The sequence below is a fragment of the Typopeltis vanoorti genome, chromosome 18, assembly GCF_054136105.1.
Source record: "Typopeltis vanoorti isolate ZY-2024b chromosome 18, IOZ_Tvanoo_1.0, whole genome shotgun sequence".
NCBI classification, from domain to species: domain Eukaryota; kingdom Metazoa; phylum Arthropoda; class Arachnida; order Uropygi; family Thelyphonidae; genus Typopeltis; species Typopeltis vanoorti.
In genome coordinates, this window is record NC_143566.1 from 27,083,374 (window position 1) to 27,107,575 (window position 24,202).

Below are 24,202 nucleotides of genomic sequence, written 5' to 3' on the forward strand. Positions count from 1 at the left end.
CCGAAGAAGTATGGGCGAGTCCAAGCGTAAGTCAACACCTGGGTAGTACAACACTAGCGCAATTCGGAGCAAGCTCCTTCACTACCCTTAACATTTTCTCATAATGTAAAACGCAGCTCCTAGGAGATGTATTACTGTTTTGCATAATGATGAGAGGTCACTACCCAGACCGGTTTCGACCTTTATTGAGGTCTCATCAGTGAGTAAGTAGACCTGGAATACCCAGGTTTAAGTGAACCGAACTTACATATACCACTACTAACGAATTGCCAGACTGGTGTAATGTTATTGTTTGAAAATCAATATTTTCAAACAAAATTATTATTTGATTTGAAAATCAAATTAAATTTGATTTCATTTTCCGTAACGCCTTTTATTCCACACATTGAGAAGGTGATGCTACTTTTGCCATATCGAACTTCTGAAGACTGAGGAGAGCAGTTCAATCTCCACAGGTAGCGAAATTGAGATAGCTGGCCTAAGACTATCTGATTATATATGGCTTCCGGTGAAGAGAAGCAGCTGAAAAGTGCCGCCATCTCCTGGTCCATAATTCCAACTCCATTTTTTTACTGTCTGAAAATAGTGTGACTTCTGCGGTCTATTTTCCTCAGTTTACGGGACGAATAAACTGAGTCTCCAGGAGAAGAAAACCACTTCCCTGTGTCACAGATCGACTAACCGGGACCGGTCAAAAAAAAAAAAAAAAGCTTAGTAAAAATCTTCTAATCAGTAATTGAACTTGCGATGCTCTTTCTTCGTGTGATGTAGCGCAGTGAAGATTCATGCACCACATTCACTGAGCTACATAGTCCTTCAAGAAATCCAAATAGTGATAAGTTGATTTCTGTCGTAGATACTTAATCAGATGATAGAAAAAACAGTGACCTCCAGCAAGTGACCAATCTCATAAAAATGATAATGGATATATCTAAAGGATGTACAGATGCACTTCGCAAAGAGAATATAGAAAATTTGATGGTGAGTATCCAGAATCATGTTAACCATTTATAATCAATCAGACTCAATACAATGTGCACTTTATTGCTTATTCAATGATTAAGATACTAGACTACAAGTGTTCAGAATACAAGTGATTTCCCGAGTTTCCGGAAGAAAAAACTCGCTTGCCAGTGCCACAGATCGACTTACTCGGGAACCGGACGACGATTAGGCTTAGAAAAAGTTCCTCCAATCGCCAACTAAACTTAAACCGAAGTCTATCTTCGGACAGCCTAGCACTGAGGATGGAAGCGCCACTTCCACCGAGTTACACAGGCTTTAGCAATATGTACTCTAAATGCCAACTCTGTATCTACTACCACTCCAAAACCCTAGTATGTCCTATATCCAGGAATACGGTTGTGAACCACAACCTGTGTGTTTCATAGGTTGTGGCCTATTTATCCTGAAATGCATAATTTAAATTTCTCTACATTAAATTATTAATGTAGAGAAACTTATTACCCTTTGCCCATATTGAGAGCCTATTTGAATCATCCTGCAAGTGCTCCACATCGTTCTTGATGAATTATTACTCTGTGCCGAATTTTGCGTCATCAGCAAATAAATGAACATTTTCCTTCAGATTAGTTCGTATATCATTTATATACAAATTAAACCATAATGTCCCTAACACAGAAACTTGCAGCACAGTCGACCTGTTCTCGAGTAAGTTGATCTCTGGCGCGGGCAAGCGAGTTTTTCTCCCGAAGTCCACACTATTTTCAGACAGTAACCATAATGTTAGGATTAGGAACCATCAGATGGTGGCTCTTATCAAGCGCCTGTCTTCAGCAGACGCCATGTTTAATTATTTTTAGTCTTGGACCAACTCATTTTGATTGGCTGCGCTTATAGATTGACATCCCCACTCATCTCCAAACATTGGGCTAAAACAGCCTCGCCTACTCTCTATAAATGAATAAAAGGCGTAAGCTTTTTTTTGACATCTGGATAAAGACCTAACTTGTTTATTATCTTAACTTTGGTTTATTTGCGATTGTTCTTCATCATGTAATGATTAGATTATAAATAACAATAGAGATAATTTAACATTGCTTTCGTCCTAGTTGAAATGATCAGCTAAGAATTCAGAAAGTTTACACAGTTTCTTGTTGGTAACAGGGCACCATCGGCAACAATGTACAGATATTCTTTGGATGACACATGACCTTCCAGTAATATGAGGGGACATGTTCCATACCAACAGACCATGCCACATGCCACCTCCAGAATCTTGACTTCTGTTTACAAGGCAAGCTCGGTTCATGGCTTCATGAAACTCTCACCAAACTCTCTACCTACCATCGGTACAGAACAAAGTGTACGGTGAGTCGTTGGACCGTTTTTTCCAGTGTCCTGTGAAGATGATCCTGACACCACTGTAGACGAACTTTTCGGTTCTTCGGAGAAATCAGTAGTTTCCACATAGGCATGCGAGTGCCAATATCGATTCTCTGCTTGTGCATAGTTCAATGATATAACGGTCATTACGTGCTTCGGTGAATTGGTGCATATAGGCGATTCTGTTTGCTCGTACAAGCTTTTTAAGATGATAGCGATCTGAAAGGACTACAATTATGTCTTTTACAAAAACAAAGCGGGTTATTCTTCCACTGATTAAACACACACGAGATATTTTACCTTTTGAAAAATCAGTCAGTTCTACTGTTTTCAAAACCCTGGTTCTAGCCAGACTAGCACCCACAATAAGCTGTTTATCTACTTTAGAATGATCCTTTGATTTCCTATTGTCAATCAACTGTGTTGACGACTACTGATCGGCATCATTCTTATATAGTTGGCTAGAACATATAGTGACGTACTTGACTAAGTATTTTGCATATACGCCGCGTAAATGGCGTTTATGTATATCTGCATAAAGGTTTCTAATTCGGTGGTCGGTATGTGTACAGATCATTGTGGATCAGTAAATGATAATTATAAACTGCTAACGCCCTTGATTCCTTTACATGGAGTAGGCGAGGTCGTTTTAGCCCTGTCTAACTTTGGAGACTGAGAAGGGAAGTTCTATCTCCACTGGAAGTCAGTTAGAGTTAAATGGTTCTTCAAGACCATCACCAATAATACCTGACATCTGGTGAAGAGAGGCGGCTGACTAGTGTCGCCATCTCATGGTCCCTAATCCTAACACAATATATTTTATTGTCTGAGATAGTTTGGGATCAAGGGTCGATTTTCTTGAGTTTACAGGATGAAAAACCCAAGCTTCCGGAGTAAAAACCAGCTTGCTCGTGCCAAATATCGACTAACTCGGGAATCGGTTCAAGAAAAGCTTAGAAAATGTTCCTGTATTCGGCAACTAGATTTGAACCTCAACCTAGGTCTTCCTTTGCGGGCTGTTAACGCCGTGGAGTGCAAACGCTACTTCCACTGAACTACCAACTCATATTCCTGGTTTCGTAACAATTTTTAAATTCTTAGTGACATTCACTTCTGTACACTTGTTCGATTTGTTTTGCTATTATTAATAACACACACACACACGCGCACGCGCGCGCACACACACACACACACACACACACACACACACACACACACACACACACACACACACACACACACACACACACACACACACACACACACACACACACACACACACACACACACACACACACACACACACACACACACGAAGGCCTCAGGAGAGAGTCATAGCCCAATGATAAATTCCCTTTCCATTAGCAATGGCAGGCTAATAATGATACTACTGAAAAGAAAGAAAGTAAGAAGCATATGCAACATAGCCACATAGCAACATTTGTATCAGCTTTTTCACACTTGCTTCGCACTGCACACACATTGGATCTTAATACACTGGCCTCATAGCCGTTATTTTCAGACATTTAAGGTATTTCCTTTGTGAAATGTGAAAGCGGGATTCCGGGAATAATTATATATTAAAATTATATAATTATTTAGGATAAATAATTATTTTTTATTTCATTTGAATATCTTTTTCATATCTCCATTGAAATTAAGTTCATTGCATCGTTTTCATTGTTCCTTGTATTTATTTTAGGGATTTTTAAGGAAGGTGTGTATATTAAGATCCCATTGAAGAGAGGTGTGATGACAAAAAATTTGGAAAACCCTGCGTTAGAGATTTATTTCATTTATTTTTATTATTATTATTTACAATTCTTGCGAAAGTAATTCCCCTAACGGATCTATGCTGCATTATTGTTGTAGCAAGTTCAGCTGGTGTGTGTTTACTTGTGTTACTACCGCTTTTGCTAAGGAAGCTGTTAGATTTAATGCAGCGGTAGCATAATTATTTTTTTACTACATTTATGTCTGCAGTATGTTAATGATATGACAACTAAATTGGGAACGGTGGTTATAGGTAAAATTTCTTTTTATTTAACTTGAATGGTTTCGTCTGCTTCTCTTGGCTACTACACGTGCATTTATTTTATTTATGATATTTAAGACTGCATTAGTTTTATAAGTTTAGTACAACATTGCTCGACCAGCAAGTCTTGGTTTGCAGGAAGAGTCCTGCAACAGCACACGTCCCAAAGGTGTAGAAGGAAGGTACAATCGTTCCACTTCACAGAGATGTTTACAGGACTAAGGCTACATATTATAATCCAGTCTGTATACAAGAAGTTTAATTAAGGTGTTGGAGAGCCATGATATAGAAATGGTTAGATAACAGCAGTATAGATGCTGAATGGATATGGAGTGGTATACTTAGATTTTGCAAAGGCTTTCAATAGATTGGTAAACAATAAGTTGGTAACTAAATTGGAGCAGATGGAATTAGATGCTAGTAAGGTAGATAGGCAACTGACTATCAGAAAGGTATCAGAAAGTTGTATATGGGGATGCAGTATCCTAAAAGAGGAAAGTCACTAGTAGTGTGCTTGAATGGTTTCTGTTTTTGGGACCACTGTTGTTTAAATTTTATATTTATGATATTGGGACAGGTTTAACTGTTTGCAAATGATGCAAAATTGTAGAGAACGATGAGGAATCAAGCAGATGTTGGACCTTCCAGAAAAACTTGAATGGATTGTGTGAGTGGTACTGTCATTTCATTGTTGCAAGGTATAAGGTTCTGAAGTTTGGTAGGCAGTGATGGGATATGAACTATACACTCAGTGGGGAAATTTTGAAAGCTTATGGAGACAAGATCTGGGAATGGCGATGGACAAGGACCTGAAGTTTAGCGACCACATAGCACAAGTTGCGAAAGCATCACATCAGATTATGGCAATCATGTGGAGGACTTTAATGTGCAGAAATGAATATGCACTATTTCCTTTTGTATAGCATCTTCATCAGACCTCATATGGATTGTTGTGCACAGATTTGGTCACCTGGGCGATGAGAATATATTAAAAAGGGTCCAGTGAGGATTTACTAAAGTTGTAATTTTTTTTTTTTTTTTTTTGTAATGTGAAGACAGATCGAGGGAATGCAGTTTCCAAATACTTTTGAATAGCAGGAGGAGAGGGGATATTGGTGAGAAGTTTAAGTTGGTAAGGAATTGTTATTGGATTAACGTAGAAGAAATTTTTCATAGAAAAACATTCCTGGAAACTGTATAAGAAGGATAAGCAAGAGAGATAGTGAGGAGCAGGTTCTTTGTATGAAGAAGGATGATGAGTCAAATGCATTGCATGACAGTGTGGTGAATATGGAAACATTGAATGAGTTTAGAGTGCAGTTTAAAAAAAAACACTAAAAATAATGTAAACAATATAATAATAATAACAAAACAGATCACAAAAACATGAACAATATCACTCAAAATGCCACACCCTACTATAAAATGAATAAACAATAACTAACAGAGCGTACACCCACGTGATATTTAATTTGTGCAAACAGGTAAAATGTCAGGAATATCCACAGGATGAACATGATACAAACACTGAAAAAATATATATATCCCCCCAAATCAAGAAATACAAGCAACATTTATAAAAATCCCAATACAAGCATTATCAGAAAGAAGACAATAATGAACACCAGTGTTATTACAGTATATGTATATCACAGTACTGTCAGTGCTGATGAATACAAGAAAATAAAACAATTTACGCAATACAAAATTGAATGCTTACCTTCACATTCAATGAAATCAACATATCATCTTTTAGGAAATAAAAATAGCTAAAACCAATACTTAAAGAAAAAAAAAAAAAGCCAACATAATAAATAGTGTTGGACGTGTTGGTAATTCTTGATGATTCATTTCTGGTGTGCTGGCTTTTTTTGGTATTGGTTTAGCTGTTTCAATTTCCTAAGTGGTGATGTGTTAGTTTTACTGAATTTTGAAAATTCAGGTTAGCTTTCAATGTCGCATTCTGTAAATTGTTTTATTTATAGGCAGAACCTGTCATACTTAGTTCTGTGCTTCATGCAGATAATGCTATTATTCTAAATATATTGAGTACAAGTTCCTAGGATTCTCTAACTAAATTGCATAATAGCTGTAAATTTGGCATGTAAATCAACAATAAAAAGACCAGAACTACAGAAATAGAAACTTCTTGCGCATTCTTAATAGAGATCCTATAGAACAAGTAAAATATTTTGGCTATTTAGACACAGATTTTAGTGAAGATAGCAAATTAAATTTGGAAATAAACAACAGAATGAGCAAAGCTAGTATGGTGGGAGAGCCAATTGAATAAGTTTATATGGAATAAGAGAGAACTAAGCCAAAACACAAAACTAGTAGTATATACACGTCACTGTTCAAACCAATTTTAAGTTATGGCTATGAGAGTTTGGTTAGAAATAAAGCACTTGATCAAAAACTAGAGATCACAGATATAAGAGTTCTGAGCAAAATTAAAGGAGTGAACAAATGGCATTATGCAGAATCATATTAAAAAAGGAAGATATTAGAAAGGAACTTGACATTTTCACATTCAAGAATGTGTGAGCGCCAGGAAAGAGATCCAGAAGTAGGCCAAAATCTAGGTAGATTGATTCATTCAGAAGTGTCTTAGAACAAGAAATGTTATATGACAGTGTTGAAGTGCTGAAAATAGACTAATTTGGAGGAAAATTGTTCATAGGAGATTATTAATACACTGACCACTCAGCCAAATAGGCTGGATGTGGTGGTAGGAGTGACTATAGCAAAACATTTATTGGAATTATTTAATGAGTAATTTTTAAGAATATCAAACTGGTGTTAAGTAGTTAGATCTTAATAATTCTCTAGGAATAGATGACATAATACCACATATTTTGACTCAAAGTATGCACTTTTGTTTTCTTATTTGCAGTTTCAAACTGGTTTTTTTCAAAATAGCTATTATCTGTTTCAGGGTGTTTTGAGTGCTCTTTTTTCCCATTTTATACTCTGCCCTGTATGCTTGTTTAGTCCACAAGTCAGTTTTTTTTTTTTAGTATCTTTCATATAAATGTGGTGGAATATGTATGTCCAAAATTACCTTGATTGAAGAATTTCTTCTATTAAAAAAAATTGCATCAAAATTCACACAAAAAAAGGCCTGGTTGACTGAGTGGTTAGCATATCTACTCTCCAGCCAAAAGGCTGTGGGTGTGAATCCCGCTGTGGACATGGATGTCTGTGATTATCTGTGAAAATACTAGTGGTGGTGGGTAGTAGATGCATTGGTGTAGTCAGTGGATTAGGTAGAGACAGAGAGATGTAGAGTAGGTGCCCTCCCTCAATGAGTATTTGGACTCCTTGGAGGTGTCATGTAATAATAATAATAAAAATAAAATTGGTCCCATTCTGTTATTTCAGCCTGACAGCTTTTTGAAAATGAAGAAAATTGCAATTTTTTTGGGGTTGATATTATTTCTGCAAAATTTTTCATGTTACTCCTCTAAATATATATTAATTTTTAGGACTATTTTGCCTATTTTTGTTTAGGAGTACCCCTGTTTATGATGTCATTGGCTTTTTACTCAATTTTTAGGGCATTACTGATGTTTTATAGATATAATGAAGAATACAAGGAAGGAATAATTTTGGACATACTTTTGTAGGATGTTCCTGGTTGTCTTCTTATTGATCAACATCTGGTGTATGGTGTATGTACTGAAGTATGACTGAAAGGAAAGGGGAAGTTGGAAATGTGGAGATAGAGAGATTTGGGAGAATTGCGGGTGAGACAAAAGGTATGCAAATTTTAAAACCTGGGTTTCAAGGGCGGGCTGTGAGTTCTTTGGGAAGAAGGTGAAAGATGGAAATTTTTGGGGAAAGGAGAAAGATAGAATGTGATGAAACAATATTAGGGGTGGGAGTAACAGGGTGTGAGCTGTTTCAACTGTGTGTCATCTTATTTTAATAATTAATTAATAATGCAATTTTTTTTGTTTTGCATCTTTCAGCACATTTAGTACATTCACCTGAGTGTTGCAAAGCATGCAAATTACATTCAATCCCTCAGCCGATCCTCATAACTAACATTGTACAGTCCTGAAACCACCTTTGTTATCTGCCTCTGTACCCTTTTTACAGTTAATTTATCCCCTTCAAATCTTGGGGATCAAATTTGAAAACAATAGTCTAAGTGTGGTCTGATCAGGGTCTTATACAAGGGAACGATAGCTCTTTTATATCTCTGCAGGTCACTGTCCTTCTCTGTATTACAGCAATCATCTGGGTTACCTTCACCCTTTGCAATATGTTCTCTGAATTTCAGGTTTCTATCAATCATCATCCCCAGATCCGTTGTCTCCCCTACTTCCTCTAGTATAACCCCTCCCATAGAGTATGCAGTGTCCCATCGATGTTTCCCAAACCTCAAGACCTTATATTTTGCTGCATTAAACCAAAACCCCCATTCATTTGCCTATCTGTATAGTTTATTCAAATCCTCTTGCAGGGCTGCTGCATCTGCAGTATTACTAATAACCCTTCCCAGCTTCACATCATCTGCAAACAACTGAATATCCCCCTTGCAATCCCCTGACAATGTCATTGATATAAAGGTTAAACAATACAGATCCCAGTACTGGTCCCTGTGGGACCCCACTTGTAACCTTCTGCCTTCTCGATACTACCCCACCATACACAACTCTGATACCTATCAGACAGCCAATCCTGAAAATCAAGTGGACTAACCTGACATCTAAACCCATGTGCTGCAACTTAAATATCAGCTTATCATGTTGCACCCTGTCAAATGCCTTTGCAAAATCCAAAATAATGGCATTATACGCCTTTCCCCTCATCAACTGCTCTTGTTAAAGATACCAGGCAATTTTAAAAGCTAGGTTTTAATCCTTTTTCCCAAGTAAGCAAACAGACAAGTAAGTCAAGTTTGCGCCTGAACAAGTCTGAAGCAACTTGTGGTAAAGGTGGAGTAAGCTCCGATCACTTTTCTTAGTATTTTCCCCTAATGCAAAGCACATCCCCATGCAGAGATGTATGATGCTATGCATTATAAAGGCACGGGCCACTACCCAGACCGGTTTTGACCTTTATTGAGGTCTCGATTAAAACCTAGCTTATAAAATTGCTTGTTGTTTTTAACATAATATATACCAAAGGTAAAATGCTTTCTACAACTACTCTTGTCACTTTGTCACTAGGATTAATGTAAAAGTAAAATAAAATATTTAAAAATCACGATTTTTTTTAAACTAGTGTACAGTTTTCTACAATTAAAATCAGCAACTTAACTATGGTCAATGTAATTTCATATAAAGTCGCACAGTTGGAAGAATGATGGTATATATATTTCTCAGCGGGCTCACATTGGTGAGTACAAGCATGGCAAACCTGAGATACCTGAGCTAGACCTGATCTTACTTCCTGCAATATACACTTGTTATATCATATCTGTACACTGGTATTCTACTCTTCTTTCCTCTACTACTCTCTCTCTCTCTTACTTCTTATTCCTCTTTCCTCTCAAACTGTAGTTTCCGCTATCTACTAAAAAAAAAAATAAATAAATAAAACAAGCCTAGTTGCCTTAAGTTGGTAGCCCCACACTAGGATACCTATTGTCATGCTAGTAACTTGACATAGGGAAACACGTTACTTTCAAGTCTCACCAAAATTCAAACTGGACAAAAAACATTGAAAAAGACCCCAAACTGGAAAAGGTTAAGAAACTTTGGAAAAAGAAAACCGTGGTGAAATATATGTTACATGGATCATTAGAAGCATAGCACATAAGGAAGAATTAGATAAAATATTAAATGATGAAAATATGAAACTTGCAGTTTTTACAGAAACAAAAAAATGGAATGGAATACAGTAGAATGGAATATAAGTATAATAATACCTATATTTAAAAAAGAGGATAAAACACCTGCTAATTACAGAGATATTAGTTTATTGAATACATGCTACAAATTATATAGTAGAATACTTAATGAAAAATTGAAAATATACAGGAAAAAATAACATTATATTAGAATGTCAAAGTGGTAAAGGCATCAAAGAGAAAGTTAATCCAAATCATTACAGAAGTAATGATTTGGATCCATAAATCAATTAAAGCAAAATTAACGCATTATACATACTGGAATGAAAGTATATTAGAAGTGTGATTAAAATTAAATAAAGAAAATTTAACAGTTGTTGGAGTGTATAGCTCTGAAGAAGGAAAAGAAGAAGAAAATGATTACTTTTACAAACAGTTACAAGGAATATATGAAAAATTAAATAAAACAGACCATATAATTATAGTCAGAGATCTTAATGCCAGAATAGGAATGAAAAAATTTAACAATAATATAGAAAAATTTGGAGAACCAACAGCAAACAAAAATGGAAAGCGACTCATTGATTATATAATAATTTAAAACTAATGAATACATTCTACAAACTTAAAAATATACATAAATATACATGACGTGCAAGAGGACAAAAATCAATAATAGACTACTTTATAGCAAATGAAAAAGCAGCAAATCTCTTCCTTAGATGTTAAAGTCAGAAGAAGGCTAGAAATCGACACAGATCACTATTTAGTATAGGCAAAACTAAGGTTTCCACCAAACTGGTTACAAAAAATACGAAAAAATAAACAAACTAGAGAAACAAAATCTAATTGCAAAGTAAGACTACTAAATGATTCAAGTGTAAGAAATTTATACTAACAGAGGATTAATAACTACTTAGAAAAACTACAAGAAAATGAAGACATTGAGAAAGAATGGAATAATATAAAAGAAATTATAACATCATCATAAAAATAAAAAATTACATATATGGGGCAATGAAATAAAAACAGTAATTGAAAATAAAAAGCTGGCCTTTAAAAGATGGTTAAGTAGCAAAAAAACAAGAAGATGAAATATAAAAAAAGACAAGCAATAGCCAAAAGAGAAAGCAGAAAGAGGCACAGAGAAAGCTGGGAAAAATTTACATCATATCTAGAGAATGACATATACATAATAAGACCCAATGTGAATAAAATACTAAAACACATAAATGCAGATATAAAAGAAACTGCAAATATAAATTGTGAAATAGATGTAAAATAATTCTTAGATTACTTCACAGATCTTTGGACAGATAATACTGACATCAAAAAAAAATTACACCAGTAACTTACAAAATTCTTTAAATGATATATAACAATGAAAGAATTAAAGGACAACCTAAGTCAAATAAAAAAAATGGCAAATCAGCAGAAGATGGGATAAACTCCAAACTGTATTAATTTGCTGGAAAAAAATTTCATCAGAAATTATTAAAATTTTTAAATAAAATATATACAAATGGACGAATACCAATAGAATGGAATACAAGTATAGTAATACCTATATTTAAAAAAGAGGATAAAACAAAACCTGCTAATTACAGAGATATTAGTTTATAGAATACATGCTACAAAAGATATAGTAGAATACTTAATGAAAAATTGAAAATATACAGGAAAAAATAATATTAGAATGTCAAAATGGATTTAGAAAAGGACACTCTACAAATGCAGTTTTTTGTTTAAAACTACTTATAGAAAAAATAAAAGAATTTAATTTGGAAACTCATCTTTTGTTTATAGATTACGAAAAAGCATTTGACAAAGTAAAAAGATATATATTGTTTGATATATTACAAAGAACAAATATGCCTAATATTTTACTACATGCAATATTGAATATATACAAAGATAATAAAATAAAAATAAATGAAAAAATGTCTGAAAAACAATCTGTAAGCCAAGTAGTAAGACAGGGATGTCCTCTGTCTCCAACATTTTTCACTATTTATATTAATGAAATATTAATACAGTGGAAAACCTTAAACAATCAGGTATAGACGGGTTGGTCAACTGGATTCAGGATTGGCTGTCCGATAGATATCAGAGAGTTGTGTATGGTGGGGCAGTTTCAAGGAGGCAGAGGGTTACAAGGGGATCCGGAAAAGTTGTCCCCCAACACATTTCGCCCCTGTAGATAATGAGTAAGCTACAAAAATGTTAATAATTTCCTGGAATAACAAAATAAATACGCTATTATTTACTGTTATTATATTATATTACTGTTACTATTATTTACTTTATATAAACTGATATTTAAGTTGCAGCACATGGGTTTGGATGTCGGGTTGGTCAACTTGATTCAGGATTGGCTGTCCAGTGGGTATCAGAGAGTTGTGTATGGTGGGGCAGTTTCAAGGAGGCAGAGGGTTACAAGGGGATCCGGAAAAGTTGTCCCCCAGCACATCCCCCCCCCCCCCCCGTGGATAATGAGTAAGCTACAAAAATGTAAATAATACACCTAATCTTTTAATAATTCTAATTTATTTTGTTTTAATAGAATAAATGCACATTATTAAAATTGTTTAAAACTCGAAGTTGTATGCAATGCCTCTAAGGTAATCAATTACATTACGATTTTGGAAATCTTGGACTATTGTTTTGATTCTAGCAGAAATTGCAGCATACTTCTTGTCTTTGATTGCCTGAATTACCGGCAGTTAGTTGTGTAATTTCGAAATTGTGCAGCCCTTGTTGTTCCTTTAAAGAATCAATGAATCGGTAAATATTTCAGAATAAAGTAGCACAAGTTTCCTGAAATCTCCTGTGCCACCCCTCCACGGCATTGTTGGTACGTTGCTGATCATTCAGTGTTCATGTGTAAACATTACACAATTCAATGGCAAAAATGGGTAATTGCCGGCCTCTCCGTTGTCTTCTTCCAATATATGTATCTTCAAAGTAGTGTGCAATCACCATAGCTTCAAAGGGGAATCATCAGCTACAACTAAATCTTCAAATGCTTGAATAACGTTAGCAGGAGGAATCAATACCAATGCCAGAATCATTCGAATCCAACGAGCAAATTCTTGGTCTTGTTCATATATGGCTTTGGGAAAGATGAAAAAAAATACCAGTATTTACAGTACTAGGAAATTCTTGTTGGAAGGCTTGCATGGCACTTTGTTCGAAATCTGTCATAAGTCGCTGGGGTTGGAGCCTGGTTGTAGATTTTTAACTTCTTGAAGCAACTTAACAGATGTGGCATGAGTTTTGTTTGGCAGAAGCGCATAGACCACTGGAATAACTGCATTGAATTGAACCACATGAATTGTATAAAGCTGCTGGAAATGCGTGGGTACTGTGCTAAAAGTTGCATCAGAAAACCACTCCTGGCTACGCGCTAATAACTGAAGATTGTTACTAGTGGAAAAAATAAGCATGCGACCTGGGAGCAGTTCGTCGATGCATCAAAAACTGTTGTACATTGCCATCGATAATAATTTCTTGATAATTTTGTGGAATTACTAGGTCCTGGAGATTGCTCGGTAAAGCAGGAGTACCATTGTTGCATTGAACATGACGAATGGTTCATTTAAGTGAATCCCCTTTTTAGGAAGTAATGCTGACATTGGCATGAGCCTCTGCAATTACTGATGCAACAATTTGCTGTGGCCGTTCATTCGTGGTTGTTGCATGTTGCCATATTTGACCACTCAATTGCAGTGCTTCCGACTTTCACAACTGGGCCTTCCAAACACGCCCTTTGCAGGTGGAACGTTTTTCACAAACCCAGATTCCATGTTGTTCATCTACAGTTCTCTTTGAAAACACGTAAATGTGGTTGTCATCATCTACCAATTTTCTTTAGGCTCTTATTGATGGAACACTTTTTGCCATTGTACACACAGGATCAATCAAGATGCAAAAATAATATGTAGATATTGCACTGCCTGCGACGCTCAGCTTGTTCACGCGATGCACTGCCAATAATGGGGCGGCGAAAACAGCAAACGGACCCTGTCCACTGTTCCCCCCCCCCCATGTCCATCACTAACCACGAAACTGTTGCCCTTGTGGTCGAGTATGTATTCTTTCCATTGTGAAAGGATTAACAGTTCCAGTTAATACTTTCACTATGGAAAGAGAACCCTGAAGACATACAAAAGGGGAAAAATTAGTTTAAAAGGTACGTGACAATTTGTACACGAACGTAATTTTAAAAATTTGTTCAGAAAAGTTAGAGTTATCGGAAGTTTGGTTCAAGTAATCGAGAGAGTTTAGCATTGAGTCTCCACTAAAGGGGCTGGGACTTCATTAAAAATTTGAGTTATCGAGAGTTGACTCTATTTACATTATTGTAACCTACTCATTATCTACAGGGGGAGAAATGCTGGAGGCGACTTTTCCGTAAACTGGTTACAAGTGGGGCTCCACATACCTCAGTACTGGGACCTATATGAATATAGGCCCTGTAGTCCACTGATTGTAGGGGGATATTCAGTTGTTTGCGGATGATGTGAAGCTGGGAAGGGTTATTAGTAATAGCGCAGATGTGGTATTCCTGCAAGAGGATTTGAATAAGCTAGACAGATGGGCAAATGAATGAGGGTTTTGGTTTAATGCAGCAAAATATAAGGTCTTGAGGTTTGGGACACATCGATGGGATGCTGCATACTCTATTGGAGGAGCTATACTGGAGGAAGGCGGGGATACAAGAGATCTGGGGTTGATGATTGATAGAAATCTGAAATTCAAGGGACATATTGCAAAGGTGGTGAAGGTAACACAGAGGATTGCTGCAATAATGAGAAGGAACCTGACCTGCTGAGATAAAAGAGTTATCATTCCATTGTATAGGACTCTGATCAGACCACACTTAGACTATTGTTCTCAGATTTGGTTCCCAGGATTTGAAGGGGATAAATTAACTGTGGAAAGGGTACAAAGGCAGATAACAAAGAGTTTCAGGACTATACATTGTTAGTTATGAGGATTGGCTGAAGGAATGTGGACTGCAGAGTTTAGTGGATAGAAGAAGGAGAGGTGATATCGTTGAGACTTTTAAACTGTTGAGAGGTGGTTACAGGGTTGACACTGGGGAGTTCTTTCGCTTGGTTGAACAGCAGGAAGGAGTGGTGACAAGTGACCATCCCTGGAAGTGGTATGATTCCATTGTATAGGACCCTGATCAGACCACACTTAGACTATTGTTCTCAGATTTGGTTCCCAGGATTTGAAGGGGATAAATTAACTGTGGAAAGGGTACAAAGGCAGATAACAAAGAGTTTCAGGACTATACATTGTTAGTTATGAGGATTGGCTGAAGGAATGTGGACTGCAGAGTTTAGTGGATAGAAGAAGGAGAGGTGATATCGTTGAGACTTTTAAACTGTTGAGAGGTGGTTACAGGGTTGACACTGGGGAGTTCTTTCGCTTGGTTGAACAGCAGGAAGGAGTGGTGACAAGTGACCATCCCTGGAAGTTACAAAAAGAAACTGTGAGCAAGAGGATGAGGAGTGGTTTTCTTTGCATGGAGGGTGGTTGAACTGTGGAATGCATTGCTTGATAGAGTGGTGAGAGCGAGAACGGTCAATGAGTTTAAGGAGTGGTATGATAGACTTTGTGTTTCCTAGGAGGGACCTCCCATGATGAGTCTTGATAGACGTGTTTCCTAATAAGGACCTCCTGCAATGAGTCTTTTGACTCCTTGGATGCCTAAATAATAATAATATTTGCAGATGATCAGTTAATGATATCAGATAAGAAAGATAGTTTGCAAAAAGCAATATATAATTTAAACATTATAGTAGAACAGTTTGGAATGAAAATATCCATAGATAAAACTGAAACAATGGCATTTTGTGTACAAACTCCAGTTAGAAGTAAAATAGTTTTTAATAATCAGTGGCCAGATCGATTTGATAGCACCAGTTCTCTTCTGATCACTTGAAGTTAAGCAAACCTGAGCCCAGTTAGTACTTGAGAGGGTGTCACATGGGAACCCTGGGTGCTGCTGGCATTAATTATTTTGCCAGCCTGGTTGGCCGAGTGGTTAGCATATTAACTCTCCAGCCAAAAGGCTGCAGGTTCGAATCCTGCCATGGGCATGATTGTTTGTGATTGTCTGTGGAAATACAAACAAAGTTTGTGCCTGAAAATATCTTCAGGACTGGGGTATCCTGAAGATATTTTCAGGTTCCAACTTTGTTTGCTCACACTTGGATAAAGGATTAAACTAAATTTATTACAGTATAACCAAGTGAAAAATAAATTTTCAACATCTTTCTCTAAATCCAGAGTAATTTAATAAAAAAGGTGGCACACCGTTTGGCAACTCCTATAGGTAAAGATGACCTGCCATTGCTTCTGCCTGGTATCTCGACCTTGGGCCTGGCTCCCACTGAAGAGGCCTCAATAAAGGTCGAAACTAGTCTGGGTAGTGGCACTTCCCTTAATGCATAACATTATACATATCTACAAGGAGATGCGTTGTGCATTATGGGAGATACTGAGATAGGAGTGATGCTAGCTTGCTCCACCTTTGCTGCGAGTTGCCTGGTGTTGTACTACCTTACCCCAGTCCTGAAGATATTTTCAGGCACAAACTTTGTTTGCTCACACTTGGATAAAGGATTAAACTAAATTTATTACAATAATATTAATAAAATAATAGAACAGTAAATACTTGCAGTTATCTTGGATGTGAAATATCATATGAAAGAGAAAAAGACATAAAATTAAAAACTTCAAAATTTTTACAGATTATACGCCTGATAAATAGAACACTCAATCCAAATATAGTACAAAAAGAAACATGCTTGAAATATACAATACTTTAGCAGTGCCCACATTTATTATATGGCAGCAAAATTTGGCCAATAAACAAACAAGATAAAGAATAAAAAGAAGTGAAATGAGATTTATGAGAATTGCAAAATACATATTATTGGATCAAAATAAGGACAAAGATATTTTAAAAGAACTAAAATTATAATCAATAGAAGAAAAACTAAACAATTATAAACAAAAAATGGATAGGATGTGTAAACCAAATGGCCAACCCTCATATCCTAAACAAATAATAAAATACAAACCACTTGGAAAGAGAAGGGTGGGTAGACCTCAAGAAAGGATTTTAGATGGATAATGAGACCAGAACAGACCAATATGGTCTATATCCATAATTAGCATTATGATGATGGTATATTGTGCCCTTTAATTGTAAAAGGCCTGAGTTCGATTCTTGTTGTTACTAGTGGAATCTTTATATGGGCTGTTTCATTTGAAGGTAAGTTAGCCGATCTCATATGGAGGTAGCAGGGTTTTTTCTCCTGGAAAACTTGGGTTTTTCATCTTGCATACAGGCAAATTGGCCTTGAACACATGCAATTTACAATCAAAAAATACTGTTATGGTGGTGATAGACAGTAGATGGCAGTTGAGTGTACTAGGAGAATTAAGTAGTAGGGGAGATGGTTAGATGTGTGTAACAGAGTGGAGTAAAGTGCCCTCCCATAATGAGTCCTTGGAAGTGTCAAGTAAAAATACTATCATTGTAAAAATAATAATAATGTAAACTTTTTCACGTAGTGCTATCATTTTAACCCAAACACCCCTTTAGGGTACACATCAGGAAATTGATGATGACTCTGGTGGATGAATTGATTATTTTTATTTATTTATTTTTGTGTTATGTGGCTTCCATCCATGAAGAGTTTCTTGTAAACCTATAGCACTTTTTTTAGTACTGTGAGTGGGTTAAGGATTTTTTGTCTATTTTATTAATTTTATATTTTTTATTTAATTTTTTGACATAGTCCAGAAACTGCTCTTGAGACCAATGAAGCTTCATCAAGCACTTCAAGCCTATATAAGTTAGGCAGTGACATTCATCTCCCACCTAAAATTAATTGTAAACACATGTGCTCACGGTGGGATTTAAGCCTGCAACTAGTTCATTGGGGAACAAATACACTAACCGCTCAGCCAACTAGGCTGGATGTGGTAGTAGGGGGTGACTATAACAAAAGATTTAGTGGAATTATTTAAAGAGTAATTTTTAAGTGCATATCATACTGGTGTTAAGTGGTTAGATCTTAATAATGCTATGGGAATGGATGACATAACACCACGTTTTTTCACTGTTCAAAAGAATTGGCCACGATGGTCAACATAGGCTTTTGAGAAGAGCAAGTCTCACACCCTGATCAGATGAATAAGTTGGCTTTCTAATGATATTAGGAGTTGTAGTATTCTGTCAGTATATCTTCATCATCTGACTATGTTCTGCTTCTTACTAACAATTTTCAGACAGATCAGTCAGTGCTACAATTTTGTTACTCTTATTTTTGATATTCCAGTCATTTATAAACAAGCAGAGTAACTCATTTTGGGGTCTATAACCAGTTTATCTATGCAACCTCTCAACTGTGACTTGTTCACTCCTGTCTTTGGTTCCTTTCTTTATTACTACCATCATATACTTTATTCAGATTCAACTACTTTCTGTGTGTGTCCTAAGACATTCTTTCTTGTGTTCATTACTGCTTCCAGCATCTACTCTACTTACTCAGTGTCTCTCTCTCTCTGTCCATCTTGCATCCTTATTTTCTCATTCTCGTTTCCCATATTAATGCTCTCTTCTTCAATCTCATCCCTCATTCATGCTACTGGTCCTACACTTTCTCTTACTTCAGGTCTCTTTTTCACCTTTGACTCTCATTACTCCCTTTTCTAGCATTATTCACCTTTCCAGTTGACCCACACCATATCCAGTCCAATATATATACAGTCCAATACAATAATGTCATGAATGAAAATGTGGTGGTAGAGTTCACCTGTGCTAAAAAAGTGTTTTTAATTAGTGTATAGTGCTACTTGTTTGTTCTTACTACTTCTGCTTCCATAATGGATGCCAAAAATGGCATCCATAAAGAAACACACATCGGTGGCACAGAAAGCTTCAGTACAAAGATCGAGCTCCACCTTGGATTTTTCTAAATGGATGCATTGCAAAAATTGCTGTATGTATGCACCAAAAAATGTGAAGATTTTGGACTGTTTGGGTAAACGAAAAGAAAGAAAGCATTAATATGTTTGTGAAAAGTGTCTTGATAGGTTAGAGCAATTAGAAATGGGAGCAAGAGTTGGGACCATAGTAGAAGAGCTTAGGCAAGAGTTACTGAAAATGAAAAGCAAAATTAAATCATCTGGAAGAGGATAATAAACATCTCAAGAAGAAATTGGCTGGTGAGAATGAGAAGGAGGAAGTTAGAATTATGAAGAAAGAGTCAAAGAGTAGTCATATATCATCGTATGGGGGGACTGGATCATTAGAGGTGTGATGACTAATAAAGTGCACAAAACATGCTTTCCTGGTGGAACAATGAAACAAATAACTGATATGTTGCTGAAAAGGAAAAACTAGGCATCAAAATTAGTGGTAGTCGTGGACACAAATGACAGTTGAAAAAAAAAAAAGAATGTTGATAGAGACTTGAAGTTGTTGCAGCAGGTAAAGAATAATAGTGTTGTTATAAAAGTCGTTAGCATGTTGCCCTGATAAGACAATAGTGAATTGAGAAGGAGAGCAGAGATAATGAACAGTGTTAAGTGGCTGAGTTGTGTGAGACAAAAGGGGTTCAATTTGTAAATCTATGGAGTGAATTGGAAGGAAAGTTGAAATGGTTTAAAGTTGATAGATTGCATTTGAATGGGTTGTGTTGGGGAATTTAGAAAGGCTATTGTTTTCTGAGAAGGCACAGAGCCAAGAAGGTAATGTAGTAAATGATCACAGTACTTGCAAAGCAGGATAGCACAACTAAATGGATTGCACGACAGAAGGAAGATGGATACAAGATGTGGTTGCAGCAGCACAAGGTGATGGAATGCATAAAGGTGAGGATGACAAGTAGGAATGGAAATCAGAGTTAGGATCAGGGAAACAGGAGTGGTTAGACTGAACAGAGAGGTGTGGTATAGCAGCTACAATAGAGAATGTTGGTGCTGGTAGAATGGCCTCAAAGACATAGGGATTGTTATGTTTGTACATAAACATAGGGAGTATTCGAAACAAGAGAGCTGAGTTTGTTGCATTGATTGAGTCAGTTTGCCCATAGATAATTGGAATAAGTGAAACTTGGTTGTCTGAAGAGAATGTGATGTCAGGAATAGAAATGGAAGAATATATAATTTTCCAGAAGGATAGAAATGTGAATAGAGAAGGGGTGAGTGCTGTTAATAATTGCAGAGGAATTGTATCCACCAAGTTGATAGTGCATGCACAGATTTTGAATCTGTGTAGTGTGAAGTTGGTATTAACAGGCTAGTACAGGAATACCTTGTATAGCACGGTTTTGAACAATGCGAGTTTTGGTCTAACGCAGTTTTAATTATTACACTTACCATTATTACACTAACATTGTTAACACTGACCAGCGATTCCCGAGCACCGAAAGTGACAGTCGAGAGCCACGTTATGCAGTAGTTATTCGATTGGCTCTCACACTTTCTTTCCCCACGGCATTTTATTATTTACGTTATTATTAGTATTTAATATTTTTTAATTATTTAAGTATGAGTGAAAAGAGACAAAACAAAGAAGACACTGTTGGAGTAACAAAAAAATGCAAGTGGTTGACATTAGAGAAGAAACTTGAAATTATAAAATGTCACGAGAATGGCGCTTCATTTGCTAAAATAGCACGTGAGAATTCACAATGAGTCATCTGTACGAATAATTATTCAGAGCAAAGAAAAGATTAAACAACATGGAATGAGCACCGCTTCTTATATGTCAAAAGTGATCACGAGAAATCGATCTTCTACAATGGAAAATATGGAATGCCTTCTAATGATCTGGATTGAAGATTGTAATCAGAAAAAGATTATTCCTTTGAGTCAAATGATAATCCAGGCAAAAGCAAAGTCTATATGACAAAATAAAAGCGAAAATGAAGGAGGTACTACTAGTGAAACGTTTATAGCAAGTCGCGGGTGGTTCTACAATTTCAAAAAGCGTATGGGACTCTGTAACGTAAGAATCCAAGGTGAAAGCGTAAGTGCTGACACTAAAACTGCAGAATTATTTCCCAATGAATTGTAGGAGCTTATTGAGAAGGAAGGCTACACAGATGATCAAATTTTTAACACTGACGAGACTGGCTTGTTCTTGAAAAGAATGCCATCACGCACATTTCTAGCAGAGAAGGAAAAAAACACAAGCTGGGTATAAAGTGTCAAAAGACCAATTGACACTTTTTCTAGGAGGTAATGCATGAGGTGATTTAAAATTGAGGCCACTGTTAGTGTACAGAGCGGAAAACCCAAGAGCTCTTAAGGGCTTTACAAAGAACAATTTACCTGTTCATTGGCATACGAATAAAAAAAGTGTGGGTGACTCGTTCAATTTTCGAAGACAGGTTCAAAACTTGTTTTTGCCCTGAAGTTAAAAGCTATTATAAAAAGAATGATATTCCTTTCAAAATTTTGCTTTTTAGATAATGCGCCAGGCCATCCAACTCTATTGAAAAAATGAATCAAGATTCATTTTTTCCCTCAAAAACACAACATCAATTCTGCAGCTGATGGATCAAGGCGTTATCTCCACTTTCAAGGCTTACATAGTTCGTCTTACTATTTAAGATGAACTTTTGCTCAAGCTATTAAAGATGCAGCAGAAGAAGATTCTTGGACTTTGAGTGAATTTTGGAAGAAATTTAACATAAAAGATGCCATTCAAAATATTTATGAATCTTGGCAGGAGGTGACTCAAAGTAACATGAGAGTCGTATGGCATAATATCTTGCCGCATTGTTCAAAGGACTTTGTTGCCTTTGCAACACCGAAAGAGGAAATCTCAACAGAAATTGTGCAGATGGGCAAAGATTTCGGTTTTACAAGTTTAGATTGTAACAGTATGAACGAATGTATTGATTCTCATTCAAATGATCTGGATGATGAACCCCTTTTGGAGTTGGAACTACAACGAGCCTATGAAGAAGACCCCACTGATATATCATGGTTGAAGAATTTTCCTTTGCTGACCTTTCAACTTTTGTGAGAAAAATCGATGGAAGCTTCCGACTTTCTCATAAATGCCGACCAGAATTTGGAAAGAAGCATCAAAGTGAGACAAAGTCTCAATAATGCCATCAAATGCTACAGAGATCTAGTATTTGAAGAGACAAAGAAGACAAGGATGGTTCAGCGAACACTAAAAGACTACTTTAGTAAAAAGTAAATTACTGTATTCTAAAATTGAAGCAATATTTGTTTTGTTTTCTACAACTTTTATATCAGTTTAAAAGGATTTTATTTGTTATTTAGTTAATAAAAATAAAAAAATTTTTCATTTTTAAACATTTTTATTATCCTAAATTTTTGTAATAAACAAATTAAATTGAAAACCCTTTATAAATAAACCTCGAATAACGTGGTTTTGCATAGTGTGGACAATTCTTGGAACCAATTAACCGTGCTATACAAGGTATTCCTGTATATATGATAGGGTGCTGTTATAGGCCAAGGAATGTAGAGAATACTGATTGTGAAATGTTTAGCAACTTAGTTGGGCGTGTAAAAAGAAGGTGATCCTGATGGGAAACTTTAATTACAGGAACATAGAATGGAAGGAAGAGATAGTTTATGGGAACAAGGAGAGTTAGGTTGTTGAATTTCTGAGCGATAAATATCTTAAGCAGCATGTGACTGAAGCAACTGGAGGCTTTGATATTTTGGATTTGGTGATAACTTCACAAGATGTAGTTGTTAATGAGATGTTGACACTGCTGCTGGTTGGTGAGAGTGATCATGAAGTACTTGTTTGGGAAGTGGTGAAACAAGAAAAGGTTACTGCCAAAAATGGATATATGTGGAAGTAAAAAGCAGATGATTATAGGAAGCTCTGTAGTCAATCAGCATCGGTATGTTGGGTAGATGAGCTGAGTAGAAAAGATGTTGACAGTGCATGGAAATTCATAAGGCAGTGTATAACTGCATACCAAGGGTTAAGTGAGTAAATAGAATAGAAGTGAAATGGATGAACAATGTAATCAAACAAGCTGTGGTGGAGGTACAAGACAGTTGGTAGTGATCAGATCCATGAAGAGTATAAAATTCAGGCTAGGAAGGTGACGAGCATGGTAAAGGGCCAAGGTTAACTCAAGGGAATTTTTCTGCTACATGGCAAGCAAGAGAAAGAATAATTATGGCAGGTTGACAGTGGTGGATAGTCATGACAGCAGAATAACAGTTGCAAAGGATATAGCGGAATTATTGAATGAGCAGTTTATCAGTGTATATCATACTGGTGTAAATGATGTGGTGCAGCATGAAGTACACGTGTTGCTCAGCTAAGTTATTATTTTTCGTAGATATTAGCAAAATTGTTATACATATTTGGTGGTATTCTTGTATAGAGGCTTAAGTGCTGGAGATTTAATGGATTTTTTACAACACTCAAAAATAATTAAAATAGAATTTAATACTTCCTATATTTCATCCTAGTCACTAGGACATCTACGGGGATTACAGAAACAATTAATGTAACATGCACACAAAAACTTACAATACTAAGCCCAACCACGTGGGTGACACTAAAGTCCTATCTAGGTGGAGCGCCTTCTAAGGGCGGTAGTAGGTGGCCTGGAATGTAAGGTGGGACCTCTGGTGATGAGTGTTTCCCAAATCTTCGGAAGCTTAATACAACCATATTTATTAAGATTTGGTTGGTTACTGAGAGCTGCTGCTGCTTCTAAGAAAAGTCTCTCTTTCTTGAATTTGCTGTGGTGGAGCATGGTGGTTTTCTTCCATGATACTCTGTGGGTGGTGTCCAAAACATGGTCAGCCAAGCCTGAATGGCCATAGTTGTGTTTAACGATGTACGACTTGTGTTCCTCCAGGCGGATGGATGCTGAACTGCCTGTCTGTCCAAAGTACGCAAGCTTACAGGAACAGGGTACTTTGTAGAGTACAGGGTACTTACAAAGTACCCTGTAATACTCCAATAAAGT

General features: G+C 36.3%; 1 protein-coding gene and 1 pseudogene across 1 annotated transcript in view; both read left to right on the top strand.

The window, feature by feature from the left end:
• Nucleotides 1–4,233: 4,233 nt before the first annotated feature.
• LOC150096564 (epimerase family protein SDR39U1) overlaps nucleotides 4,234–24,202 on the top strand; it is a 73,959-nt gene continuing 53,990 nt past the window's right edge. The window contains exon 1 of the mRNA XM_090408369.1: nucleotides 4,234–4,372. Coding sequence (XP_090264495.1) covers nucleotides 4,342–4,372 — 31 coding nt within the window. The 5' untranslated portion in view covers nucleotides 4,234–4,341. The remainder of the gene's footprint in view (nucleotides 4,373–24,202) is intronic.
• On the top strand, nucleotides 16,091–16,209 carry LOC150096565 (5S ribosomal RNA; annotated as a pseudogene).